The sequence below is a fragment of the Rutilus rutilus genome, assembly GCF_951802725.1.
Source record: "Rutilus rutilus genome assembly, chromosome: 18".
Classification (NCBI taxonomy): domain Eukaryota; kingdom Metazoa; phylum Chordata; class Actinopteri; order Cypriniformes; family Leuciscidae; genus Rutilus; species Rutilus rutilus.
This window is the reverse complement of record NC_140231.1, coordinates 36,280,901-36,293,400: the sequence shown is the minus strand read 5'-3', so window position 1 is coordinate 36,293,400 and position 12,500 is coordinate 36,280,901. Positions and strand designations below refer to the sequence as shown.

The window sequence follows — 12,500 nt, the reverse complement described above, 5'->3', positions numbered from 1 at the left end:
CGGTAAGGAAAGACTGGAGGTGCCAAGTCTGGGAGGACGGGAGTTAGTCTTAGGAGGAACCGGGGGACTGGATTGAGGCTTGGGTTGGGAAGCGTTAGGGGTTGCTTCGGCTGCATCTGGCCAAGTGAACGCCGGGCTTGACGAGTCTTTGGGCGCCGTCAGGCTGAAGTGGGTCCACTGAGTGCTCACGGCAGAATCCGGGCTGCTCAGGTAAAAAGTCCTGTTGTTTTCTTCGGTGTGGGCGGCTACGACTGTGATGGTTGCTCTCTGAGCGTCGCTGGCATTGAGCTCCGTTTCAGACTCCTTCCCGTCGCACGGCGTTCGTCTCTTCCTCTTCGTGCTCTCAGCGTAGATCGGCTCCCTTTCCTCAAGCCCGTTTGGCGGAGCGCTTGAGTTTTGAGGTCCCGGTAATGAATCCGTGCTGCTCCGATTGGAGCACGAGTCCGACAGGCTTTCGTGGAAGGAGTCTGGAGTCATTGGAGATGGCGTACTTGGCGTCCCATTGGTTGCATTTGGCGTACTTGGCGTCCCATTATTTGCATTCCCTGGTGCGGATCTGGCTTGCCTTTCCTCTACGGATACTCTTAGAGGACTCGTAACTCTATCACTGTTTCCATTGGTTCTTTGAGTCACGTTGTGAAGACGTGAATCTCCATTGGTGTAAGTGCTCTTGACCGCTTTGGTCATCTGTCTATAGGGGCCATCGTTCCCGTTCTCTTTCGGACTTTGGGAAACGCAGCCATCTTCCTGACTCGCAAACATACTGCTGATAATCATGCAGTCTTTGGAAAATCCAGTGGGTGAACAAACGTTTGGGGAAAACTTCTTCCCGGAGATGCCGTTTTGTATAAGGGTTTCTCTTAGAGATCTATTACATCCATTGCTATCGATGTACAGAGGAGCCAGATCCAGGGCTTTCTTCAGTCCGGCTGAGGTCTTCTGGTGGTTCTGAGACACAGAGGCAATGATAAGTTTGGGAAGAATTCAAACACTGGAATCTTTTATCACATATTTTACATTTAGGCCATTTTCCAAATGCATTCAAGGTACAGGCTTTATCAGTTCTTGCATTCCCTGGGATTTAACCCTCGTGCGTCAATAAAAAAAAAATGACACATAGATCCATAGAGGACAAAAATGTCTGTCATAAAAATGTGAAGCTTGGGAGCACAGACTTAAGTTTGCTCTCATTTTTAAAGAAGACCCTTGGCAGATTATTGTTGAAGTAAAAAAGATTGAAAAGTGAAACCAAAAAAATGTTATAGAGGTTTAAGTTTATGGAAATAATTTATGAACAATATTTTATATTTTATTTTATTTGTTTGGACGCAGTAACAGATTTCCCCCATTAGATGCAGCAAAACTCCACTGGATTTGGGATTTGCAGTAGAATTTTTCTCCCTCAAATATTACATGCACACTAACACACACACACACACACACACAAACACAAACTACACTCTGACATCTATACCAACACACACACACACACAAAATTATAGCTGCATAATTCATCCAATTGGCTCTATAATATGCAGAAGCGGAAAACAGGAATAAAGCGAGTATTTGCTTTATAGACCAAATCTGAGAAAATGGCATTGGTAAAAAAATCTGGCAACGTTTTTTAAAGGTAAAGTAAATATAAAAATTTTGAAGCCTTGCCAATATAATGAAAGCATATTAACAAAGATTGCATAATTTTATAGTTAAATGGCCCTGGGATCAAAAATTGCAGTTTTAATGGGTTTCAATGGGGACATTTTTGTCCTTAATATCCCGAGTAGATCAATTTTGTGTACCAAGCGCAAAACCGATTTTTAAAAGGAAATGGGGGTGAATTATTAAAATTCCAATAAAAATACACACCTGTGCCAAAATATATGCAGTTGGCATGAACACAGGCAAAATTATCACAAAAACAAACCGGAAAAAGACACAAATGCCCATAAGGTTGCACAAGGGTTAAACCCATGACTTTTGTTTTGCTATAAAACCATAACCATGGTTTATTCTAAAAACATGTAAATCAATAATTCATTGCCAATTAAAAAATCCACCTTGAGATCATGACAATCAAACACTGTGGCAACATTTGACAGGCAGAACCCAGGCATGTCTAGGCAATGCAATGATTATAATAACAATAATTCACCCAAGTACACATAACCAATTAGTCATCTTATTTGACTCTGCAGACGCCTTTATGTGACTGTGTCTGTGTGTGTTTGCAGTGCAGTCCGCTATTGAAACGAATCAATGCCCTTGGCGGTGAAATAATTATCTTTGTTTAAACAGCCTGAATGTGTTCATATCAATGCCCTCCTGTAAAGCACACATAAAGCTGCATGGCAGTCTGTTATCTAGCGTTCACAAAGACATTCCAGTCTCCACCCATGTAGTGGAGAATGTGATTAAGCCCCGCCCCTCTGAACCCAGCGTAGTAAGAGTTTAGCCCTCTGGTGCTCTTAGGTCACTTTTGACCGAAAGATTTTACGGTTTGTCTTTTTTAGATTTTTTTTTACTTGATCGGAATGGTACACAACTTGGTAAAGGCAGTTGCTGTGTAAACACTAAAAAAATCATGGACATCATTTGAAAAATGTTAAGTGGTCCTGAATAAAATAGTCACACTTGTGCTCCTCATGGTAAAAAACAAGCATGTTGTAAATGAATAAGACAAAGTTCCTCTAGTGGAAGCGTTTGGTACTGCAGCCGAACAACATCTCACTGAAAGATCATTTACTGAGACATCAACCTCAAATTTGGAACACAAATTGTTTTGATTTATGGCTTTGATTTTCTTGCAGTTTTAGAGTCAAATGTATTTTTGAAAATATATATTTCATATAAAAATTGATAATAGTATTTTTGTGCATTTTTAATAATAATAAACGTAAAATTCTGTAACTTTTTTATTTCATTTTTAAAAACTTTTTTTTCGCTTCAATAATAATCTGCCAAGTGTCGTGTTTGAAAAGAGATCAAACTTCAGTCTGTCGCTCTATAATGTTCAAGATTTACCAGTTTAAGTTGGAAATGTAATTTTCAGGTCTATGCTCAAAAAGTGAATAATAAATACAGCGTAAATATATTTTAGTACTATAAAATCCCCTAAAAATACAAAATATCAAACTAAAATATAATACATTCATTTCATTTCATTTCATTGAAATAAAAATAAAATCTGGTCATTTTTGACCGACACGCGAAGATCACCAGAGGGAGTTCATCAGTGTAATTCAGTGTAACTCGGTGTAGTTCAGTGTATCTCGGTGTAACTCGGTGTAACTCGGTGTAGTTCAGCGTATCTCAGTGTAGTTCAGCGTATCTCAGTGTAACTCGGTGTAGTTCAGCGTATCTCAGTGTAACTCAGTATAATCCAGTGTATCTCAGTGTAATTCAGTGCATCTCAGTGTAACTCAGTGTAGTTCAGTGTAACTCAGTGTAACTCATTGCAACTCAGTGTATCTCAGTGTAGTTCAGTGTAACTAAGGGTAACTCAGGGTAACTCAGGGTAATTCAGAGTAACTCAGTGTAACTCAGTGTGACTCAGTGTGACTCAGTGTAACTCAGTGTAGTTCAGTTTAACTCAGTGTAACTCAGGGTAACTCAGAGTAACTCAGGGTAATTCAGAGTAATTCAGAGTAACTCAGTGTAACTCAGTGTAACTCAGTGTGATTCAGTGTAACTCAGGGTAACTCAGGGTAACTCAGAGTAACTCAGGGTAATTCAGAGTAATTCAGAGTAACTCAGGGTAACTCAGGGTAACTCAGAGTAACTCAGGGTAATTCAGAGTAATTCAGAGTAACTCAGGGTAACTCAGGGTAACTCAGGGTAACTCAGGGTAATTCAGAGTAACTCAGGGTAACTCAGGGTAACTCAGGGTAACTCAGGGTAATTCAGAGTAATTCAGAGTAACTCAGTGTAACTCAGTGTGACTCAGTGTGATTCAGTGTAACTCAGTGTAACTCAGTGTAGTTCAGATTAACTCAGTGTAATTCAGTGTAACTCAGGGTAACTCAGAGTAACTCAGAGTAACTCAGAGTAATTCAGAGTAATTCAGAGTAACTCAGTGTAACTCAGTGTAACTCAGTGTGATTCAGTGTAACTCAGGGTAACTCAGGGTAACTCAGGGTAACTCAGAGTAACTCAGGGTAATTCAGAGTAATTCAGAGTAACTCAGGGTAACTCAGGGTAACTCAGTGTAGTTCAGTGTAACTCAGTGTAGTTCAGTGTAACTCAGTGTAACTCAGGGTAATTCAGAGTAATTCAGTGTAACTCAGTGTAACTCAGTGTGATTCAGTGTAACTCAGGGTAATTCAGAGTAACTCAGGGTAATTCAGAGTAATTCAGAGTAACTCAGTGTAACTCAGTGTAACTCAGTGTAGTTCAGTGTAACTCAGTGTAACTCATTGCAACTCAGTGTATCTCAGTGTAGTTCAGTGTAACTCAGGGTAACTCAGAGTAATTCAGAGTAATTCAGAGTAACTCAGTGTAACTCAGTGTGATTCAGAGTAACTCAGTGTAACTCAGTGTAATTCAGAGTAATTCAGAGTAACTCAGTGTAGTTCAGTGTAACTCAGAGTAACTCAGTGTAATTCAGAGTAATTCAGAGTAACTCAGTGTAACTCAGTGTAGTTCAGTGTAACTCAGTGTAATTCAGAGTAACTCAGAGTAACTCAGTGTAATTCAGAGTAATTCAGAGTAACTCAGTGTAACTCAGTGTAGTTCAGTGTAACTCAGTGTAATTCAGAGTAACTCAGAGTAACTCAGTGTAATTCAGAGTAATTCAGAGTAACTCAGTGTAACTCAGTGTAGTTCAGTGTAACTCAGAGTAACTCACGAGTAGTTCAGAGTAACTCAGTGTAGTTCAGTGTAACTCAGAGTAACTCAGAGTAACTCAGAGTAGTTCAGAGTAACTCAGTGTAGTTCAGTGTAACTCAGAGTAACTCAGAGTAACTCAGAGTAGTTCAGAGTAACTCAGTGTAGTTCAGTGTAACTCAGAGTAACTCAGTGTAGTTCAGAGTAACTCAGTGTAGTTCAGTGTAATTCAGAGTAATTCAGAGTAACTCAGTGTAACTCAGTGTAGTTCAGTGTAACTCAGAGTAACTCAGAGTAGTTCAGTGTAACTCAGAGTAACTCAGAGTAGTTCAGTGTAACTCAGAGTAACTCAGAGTAGTTCAGAGTAACTCAGTGTAGTTCAGTGTAACTCAGAGTAACTCAGAGTAACTCAGTGTAGTTCAGTGTAACTCAGTGTAACTCAGAGTAACTCAGTGTAGTTCAGTGTAACTCAGTGTAACTCAGAGTAACTCAGTGTAGTTCAGTGTAACTCAGTGTAGTTCAGTGTAACTCAGTGTAGTTCAGTGTAACTCAGAGTAACTCAGTGTAGTTCAGTGTAACTCAGTGTAACTCAGTGTAATAACTCAGTCACCTGTTCTGTGTTCATGTTGACGTCCGTCTTGATCTCCGCTGTGACGTCGATGTTCATCATGGTGGGTCTGACAGCGATGGTGGGTTTGCTATACGGAGAGAGCGACGTCACCCCATCCTCGTCGTCCCCGATCACACTCGTTCGCACTCGTTCTGGTCCAGTCTGTCGGTGGGCGCTGCGAGGATGGAAGCAGTTCTTACACGAGCCTGGTTTCCACACGTGTTCTGCAAACTCTCCACACGCAGACATCTTAACACACACCTCGAGATGCCGTCTGATCGGACTCGACTGGGCGGAACCGGCCGAGACGGGTCGCTCATAGTCCGAGGAACAGACCAGCTCAGGACATCAGCAGCCTCCAAACCTGGAAAACACCGGAGAAAAGGGTTACACTTTATTTTACAGCCAAGTCTCCTTTATTTATATAGTGCTTTTTACAATACAGTGTTTCAAAGCAGCTTTACAGAGATAAGAGGAAAATAATGCAACAAAGTTTGTTTCGAGCGTCTCAGTCCAGCTTAAGAAAGTTCAGTGATGGTTCATTTCTGTTGTAAAAAAGTTATTAATTTAGTTCATATATTTATAACGCCGTAGTTAATGTAGTTACTTAATATTACTCAGTACTTAAATATATAATTACACTCTAACAATGACACCTTAAAATAAAGTGTAACCAGTAAAAGTTCCGATGATTTTGAAGGAAAGCTGGTTTATATGTTTGCCACCCCTCCTTTAAAGTGTGTTTGTGACGGGGAAATGCAGTTGTGTAAGAGACTTTGGTCTAAATGATCAGATGAAAGTACTTCACGCTTGCTAGTGAAAAACAAAAGGTGCAAATCCTCTCCTCCCGTTCCTCGTCCCTGCCTTTATAGAAAGCTTTCCTGTGGTTAGACCTCACGCGTCACACGAACTCAACCACAGCCTGAATAATGAAACTCATCAAACTAATTCAGTCCAAACATGCGGAGAAATGGCTGGACCAAACATTTAAAAACATATAATTCAATGTTGATCATATATATATATATATATGCCTAACGCTTTTTTGACTTTCTCAGTTTGTGTAAACCTACTTCAGGTTCAGAGTATTTATTTCCCCCCACATTAATTTCACATGTCTAGTACAATTGTGTGGTTTTGTTTCATTAATACAGTGTAGACTTGTTTCTTGATTTACCCTGAAAGAATGGAAGTGAAATGTGACAACATGGTTCATAACATGAACATCTGACAGATTAAAATGTTATCTGATCTAATCAAAAAATATACAAGACAAACTAATATATTTTCCCAAAAAAATACAAGTATTAACTTTTTTTTATTAAAATGGCTTTTTTTTATAGTTTTTTTTTAACAACAAACACACTGCTAAAACAAAACGATACAGCATAGTTCAAAACATAATAATGAATCATTTCTGAACATTGACTCTCAGTCTTAATTCACCTTTTCTCATGGTTTCTCAATAGAATTCATACAAGTATAGAATAGAATATCATAGTTCTAATAGCGGCTCATTGTAACGCAGTGTGACAACATGCCCCGCCTGCGCAACTGTGGTCTAAACCCGGCGAGTGTTTCTGCTGTTAGATCAGCATTAAAGAACCATATCAACTTTTAAATAACAGATATAAGATTAAAATAATATCAGATTTGTCTAATTTAAAATAAACACAGAAAACAGATGAAAAATTAGCATAAGTAAGAAATTTACAATCTTCCAAAGATTTCGTAATTTTGGCGCAATTTTTTCTCAATAGTGTTGATATGGAAACTAGTAAATGCACTGAGTTTCGTCATTCTGGAATGTGTGGAAGTGTTTAAAACCAGTGTGTGACAACTCTCTCCTCTACTCTGAAATGGTTTTACAGTCTAATGACTTCTTAAACTCTTAGTAATGACATAACAGCAAATTATTTCATACTATATATACAGTCAAGCCTAAATTTATTCAGACACCTTCAACATTTCTCACATTATCAGTTTATTCGCTATAGTTTCGAAAATGGTACTAAAATATGAGCAGAACTCAGTTGATATTTGACTGGTTTTGTCCGTCCTTCTGTTAGACTGTCTCACACTATTCTGCTCTCCTCACTTACATAACTGAACTATAGTGTCCTGCACACACTAGTGGAACAATATCAACAATGATATCTGGTGTCTGAATAGTTTTTGGTTTGACTGATATATATATATATATATATATAGTGAATATTTCATATAATCGATCCTAAACCATATGTACATGTGGATTGTAGCTTGTTCTTTAAAGGTTTTGCTCCTGATTCAACAGCAACAGCCTGAAGGTCAATAGGTCGTTGACCTCGTCCATCTCTAACGCCACTTTCCCAGGCCACCAGAATTAGAGGCTCTTCAGTTCTTCAGCTCGCCTCCGGAATGCGTTCTCACGTCGGAATGTGAGGAATGTGAGGAATGTGAGGGGAGACTCGCACCACGGTGAGCTTTACACCACAACAGCGTTACCGCGTCTCATCGCACACCTGACACGACCGCCAGTGCGAAACTCACGCGGACAGACGTGTTTGCACTGTCTGGAGACTTCAGAGGCCATTTAACGCTTGATGATGTTTTCAGGCTCTACTAGAACAGGTTTTCCTGCTTGAATGTTGATTATTCTCCTCATATTCTCCATTGTTGCGGCTCCTCTCTTCCCAGTCTGTCAGTAACGCTCTGTTTACTTCCTGTCTCTATGAAGCCCCTCCTTCTGAAAAGCACACTGTGCTCTGATTGGTCGGCTGGAGCAGTGTGTTGTGATTGGTCGAGTGTGTTTTGGGAAATGTCCCGCCCCTTCCCGTAACTGCCAGTTTAACACACTACTAACTAACTCAACCAGGCCCCGCCCCTTTATTCTGCGCATGAATTATTATAATGAGGAATATTGTGACATGTACAGTGCAGGCGTTTCAGGAGTTCAGGAACACTGACTCTGATATAGAGAATAAACAGCAACATCACACACTAAACACAGATGAAAGCATGATAGATCCTCTTTAACTCATGGAAAGAGTGACGATGACTCTGGAAATGACTCTCTAAAAGAATCATCTTTATGGCCGACAATCTCCATTATTTCCAAAGGAAAATGAATCATTACCTGAGACTGAACTCTCCCAGAGAGAAACATGGAAAAGCTGAGGTGTGTGTGTGTGTGTGAGATCAGATGCTCAGAGCTTCACGAGTGTTATTTTAAACCGCACATTATTTCCTGTTTTAACCAGCGCTGTCTTTAAATACTCTCAGCAACTGCGTCTGCAACAGATCCTGCAGAGCGAGTCCTCGCGCAGGGACGCTAGCAGACCAAACTCGCTCTCGCTCGCGGACTCCACACTCGTCTTTAAAACAAGATGAGCTCATTTCTTAATTAAGAGTCTAAACATGAGTCACATGTGGGTAATTAATATTCAGAGACTTCTTAATCAAAAGCAGACGCCACTGAACCGTTCATGTGTTACAGCGAGTAAATATTTGCGCAATTTGTTGCGTATTTTGCAACGTTAAAGAGTTGCATCATGGACCATACTGTAAAAATACCGTAAAATCGCGATTTTAACGGTAAAAGACGGTGAAAAACTGTTAATTAGTTAAAGTGTCCGTAGTATATACGGTGAATAACTGTGATAGATCTAACCGTACGTTTGAGTAAAACACCGTTAAATTTACAGAAGTAAAAAAAAAGAACAAGTCATTGTATAATTTACAGTGAAAAACCGTATATTGACATTCCCAGAATTCCCTGCGTGACACTTCACATTTGATGTATTTTTGTTGAATAACTGTTTCTTCATGTTTTTTTCTAATCAATGTTACATTAATGTTATTCAGAAATTAAAATGTCGTGTGTTAGTTACCATGATTGTGTGAATGACGCTATATATTATTAACTTTCTTGAGGAAAAGCTGCGTGTGACGAGCTTTGATTGATCATGTGACTCATCTCTGCTGTGATTGGTGGTTGTCAGTGTTTTACAATAGTACCAAACAGATATTAGCACTTCAATAGATCTGTAAATTAACATTATATCAGATAGTGAAATACATTTTTTACTGAAATATTTTTTTTCTTTTTTTACTTTTTAAGTCTGTAAAACCTAAAATGTTGCTACTGTATTTTTTACAGTAAATTGGCCACCTCAGCTGCCGTTTTTTACCGTAAATTTAACAGATTTTTTTTTGAAGTGCAGAGCTAGATTCATAAATGAAAACAGTCTGATAGAAACTATCTAATCTAACGTTTTCCCCGGTTTCACAGATGAGGCGTAAACTCGTCCCAGTTAAATGAGCTGTTTTAACTGAAAGCTTATCTTAAAATACGTCTTAAACTCATTTAATCTTGTAAATTACGTGGTAAATCATGCTAGCAACGTGGTAAATCATGCTAGCAACGTGGTAAATCATAGTAAATCATGCTAGCAACGTGTTAAATCATGGTAGCAAGCAACGTGGTAAATCATGCTAGCAACGTGTTAAATCATGCTAGCAAGCAACGTGGTAAATCATGCTAGCAACGTGGTAAATCATGCTAGCAACGTGGTAAATCATGCTATCAAGCAACGTGTTAAATCATGTTAGCAAGCAACATGGTAAATCATGCTAGCAACGTGTTAAATCATGCTAGCAACGTGGTAAATCATAGTAAATCATGCTAGCAACGTGTTAAATCATGGTAGCAAGCAACGTGGTAAATCATGCTAGCAACGTGTTAAATCATGCTAGCAAGCAACGTGGTAAATCATGCTAGCAACGTGGTAAATCATGCTAGCAACGTGGTAAATCATGCTATCAAGCAACGTGTTAAATCATGTTAGCAAGCAACATGGTAAATCATGCTAGCAACGTGGTAAATCATGGTAAATCATGCTAGCAACGTGTTAAATCATGCTAGCAAGCAACGTGGTAAATCATGCTAGCAATGTGGTAAATCATGGTAAATCATGCAAACAACGTGGTAAATCATGCTAGCAAAGTAGTAAATCATAGTAAATCATGTTAGCAACGTGGTAAATCATGCCAGCATTGGGGTAAATCATGGTAAATCATGCTAGCAATGTGGTAAATCATGGTAAAACATGCTAGCAACGTGGTAAATCATGCTAGCAATGTAGTAAATCATGGTAAATAATGCTAGCAAGGTGGTAAATCATGCTAAATCAAGCTAGCAACAAGATAAATCGTGGTAAATCACGCCAGCAAAGTATCTATCTATCTATCAAACTTTAAGCTTTAAACTACTATAAACTTCAACTTCTTCAAACTCTTTGGTCAACTTAAAGTTTGTCTACAAACTTTTTTATCTAGTTAAACTAAAGCCTAATCCTGGCTTAATCTAAACCCTGTCTGTGAAACCAGGCCTAAATATCTAAATAAAGAGAGGATCAAATGTTGCTTAGTTTTACATCAGCAGCAAAAAAATATATCATGAATATTCCATATATCAGCCATTTATACTCCAGGTGATCCAGAATCAGCTCTTAATCTTCGACTAGCAGAAGTTTAATGACACGTAAAGCCTGGTAAAGAGTCGGACGCAGGTTAAGTGTTTGCTCAGGGTTTGCTCAGTGTTTGCTCAGGGTTTGCTCTGGGCAGGTCGAGTGTCGAGGGGAATGTGGGTCGAGTCGCGCCGTTAGACTCACTGGCAACAAGTTTGACAAGTCAAAACCCAAGACACAACAGGAGAAGGAGAAGCTCTTTGTTCCCACAGCTGCTGAAAACACTTGTGAACAATGAGTGTTTTGGCCTTCAGATGCTGAGCAGGGGGAAGGGAACGCCGACGAGAACCTCACACTCTTCCTGAGTGTCAAACACACCTGAACACTGACTCACATTCACTGTCAAGCAGATCAAACATGCAGGAGTGTGTTAAACTCATAATCAAATCAGACAAATGTGTTTCATATACATGCGAGGACTTGGTTCAGACTAGTTCAGCATGAATCCATCGATTTAAAAGAGTCAAAACATAACTTAACATGGTGATTTTTTTTACATCAGAACCAGAGTTATACAGTAAATGTTGTGAACATGTGGTTGTATAACCAGAAAACAATAAACAAACTAAACCAAACAAAGACGGAGAATCTTAATCTTGGTTGAAGATCCAGTCAAGCTCACAATCATAATAACAATAGCAAATATTGCATGGTAGAAACTATAATTACCCTGGTAAATTGATTATCAGATTACACAATAAAATTTCTATGGAAGGTTGTTTTCGCCACGGATTATTATTTTACATTTTTCTGCAGAATTTAATTCAATATTGCGATTGTATATCTTGGAATTTGGACTTTAAAAAAGTCAGAATTGTGAGATAGGTTATAAACCTTGCAATTGCGAGAAAATGTCACACTAATTGATTGTGAGATTTAAAAAGTAGCAATTACATTTTTATTTTTTATTCCGTGTCGGAAACAAGTTCACATCTGTTTACACGCTACAGAAATTGGAATGTCAATCAACAACACAAGTGCGCGCGTTACATCGCGTCGCACGCGCGTTCAGAAACACGTTAGACCATCATAAACACGCGTTAAAGGGCGAGTCCATACGGTGTCCGCTTTGAGTCAAATCCACGTTCACATCAATGAATGAATGAATGAATGAATCTGAAATCAACATCATAAACCAGATGCGCGCGTCCGTTTGGAATCGATCTGAATCTTAATCCGGTTCTGCGGATCCAGATCAAAGATGCGTTCTGGTTTATTATGGATCTAGAACCACGCGTGACAGAACAGATCGCTAACTCACCTGCAGTGGAACAGCAGACAGCAGAGACTGAGACACATCTGAGCAACTAGATCCACACAGAAGACACGAGTGTGTGTGTTCATTCACAGAGAGAGTGTGTGTGTGAAAGAGAGAGAGAGAGAGAGAGAGAGAGGCAGTGCGTGACTGTGATCTGATCAGACTGAAGCAACGCGACGAAACTCCTGCATAGGGGGCGGAGCCTCTCTCTCTCTCTCTCTCTCTCACACACACACACACACACACACACACACAACACGTGCAACACATACATACCTCTCTCTTATTCTTTTTTTAAAGA

The 12,500-nt window shown here is 39.3% G+C and overlaps 1 protein-coding gene across 1 annotated transcript in view; it reads right to left on the bottom strand.

The window, feature by feature from the left end:
* The window catches only part of prag1 (PEAK1 related, kinase-activating pseudokinase 1), a 27,102-nt gene extending 14,738 nt beyond the window's left edge, over window positions 1–12,364 (bottom strand). Inside the window, exons 1-3 of the mRNA XM_084387661.1 lie at window positions 12,203–12,364; window positions 5,432–5,795; window positions 1–948 (exon numbers count right to left, since the gene is read on the bottom strand). The exon at window positions 1–948 is cut by the window's left edge and continues 422 nt beyond it. Coding sequence (XP_084243787.1) covers window positions 1–948; window positions 5,432–5,680 — 1,197 coding nt within the window. The 5' untranslated portion in view covers window positions 5,681–5,795; window positions 12,203–12,364. The remainder of the gene's footprint in view (window positions 949–5,431; window positions 5,796–12,202) is intronic.
* Between the last annotated feature and the right edge of the window lie 136 nt (window positions 12,365–12,500).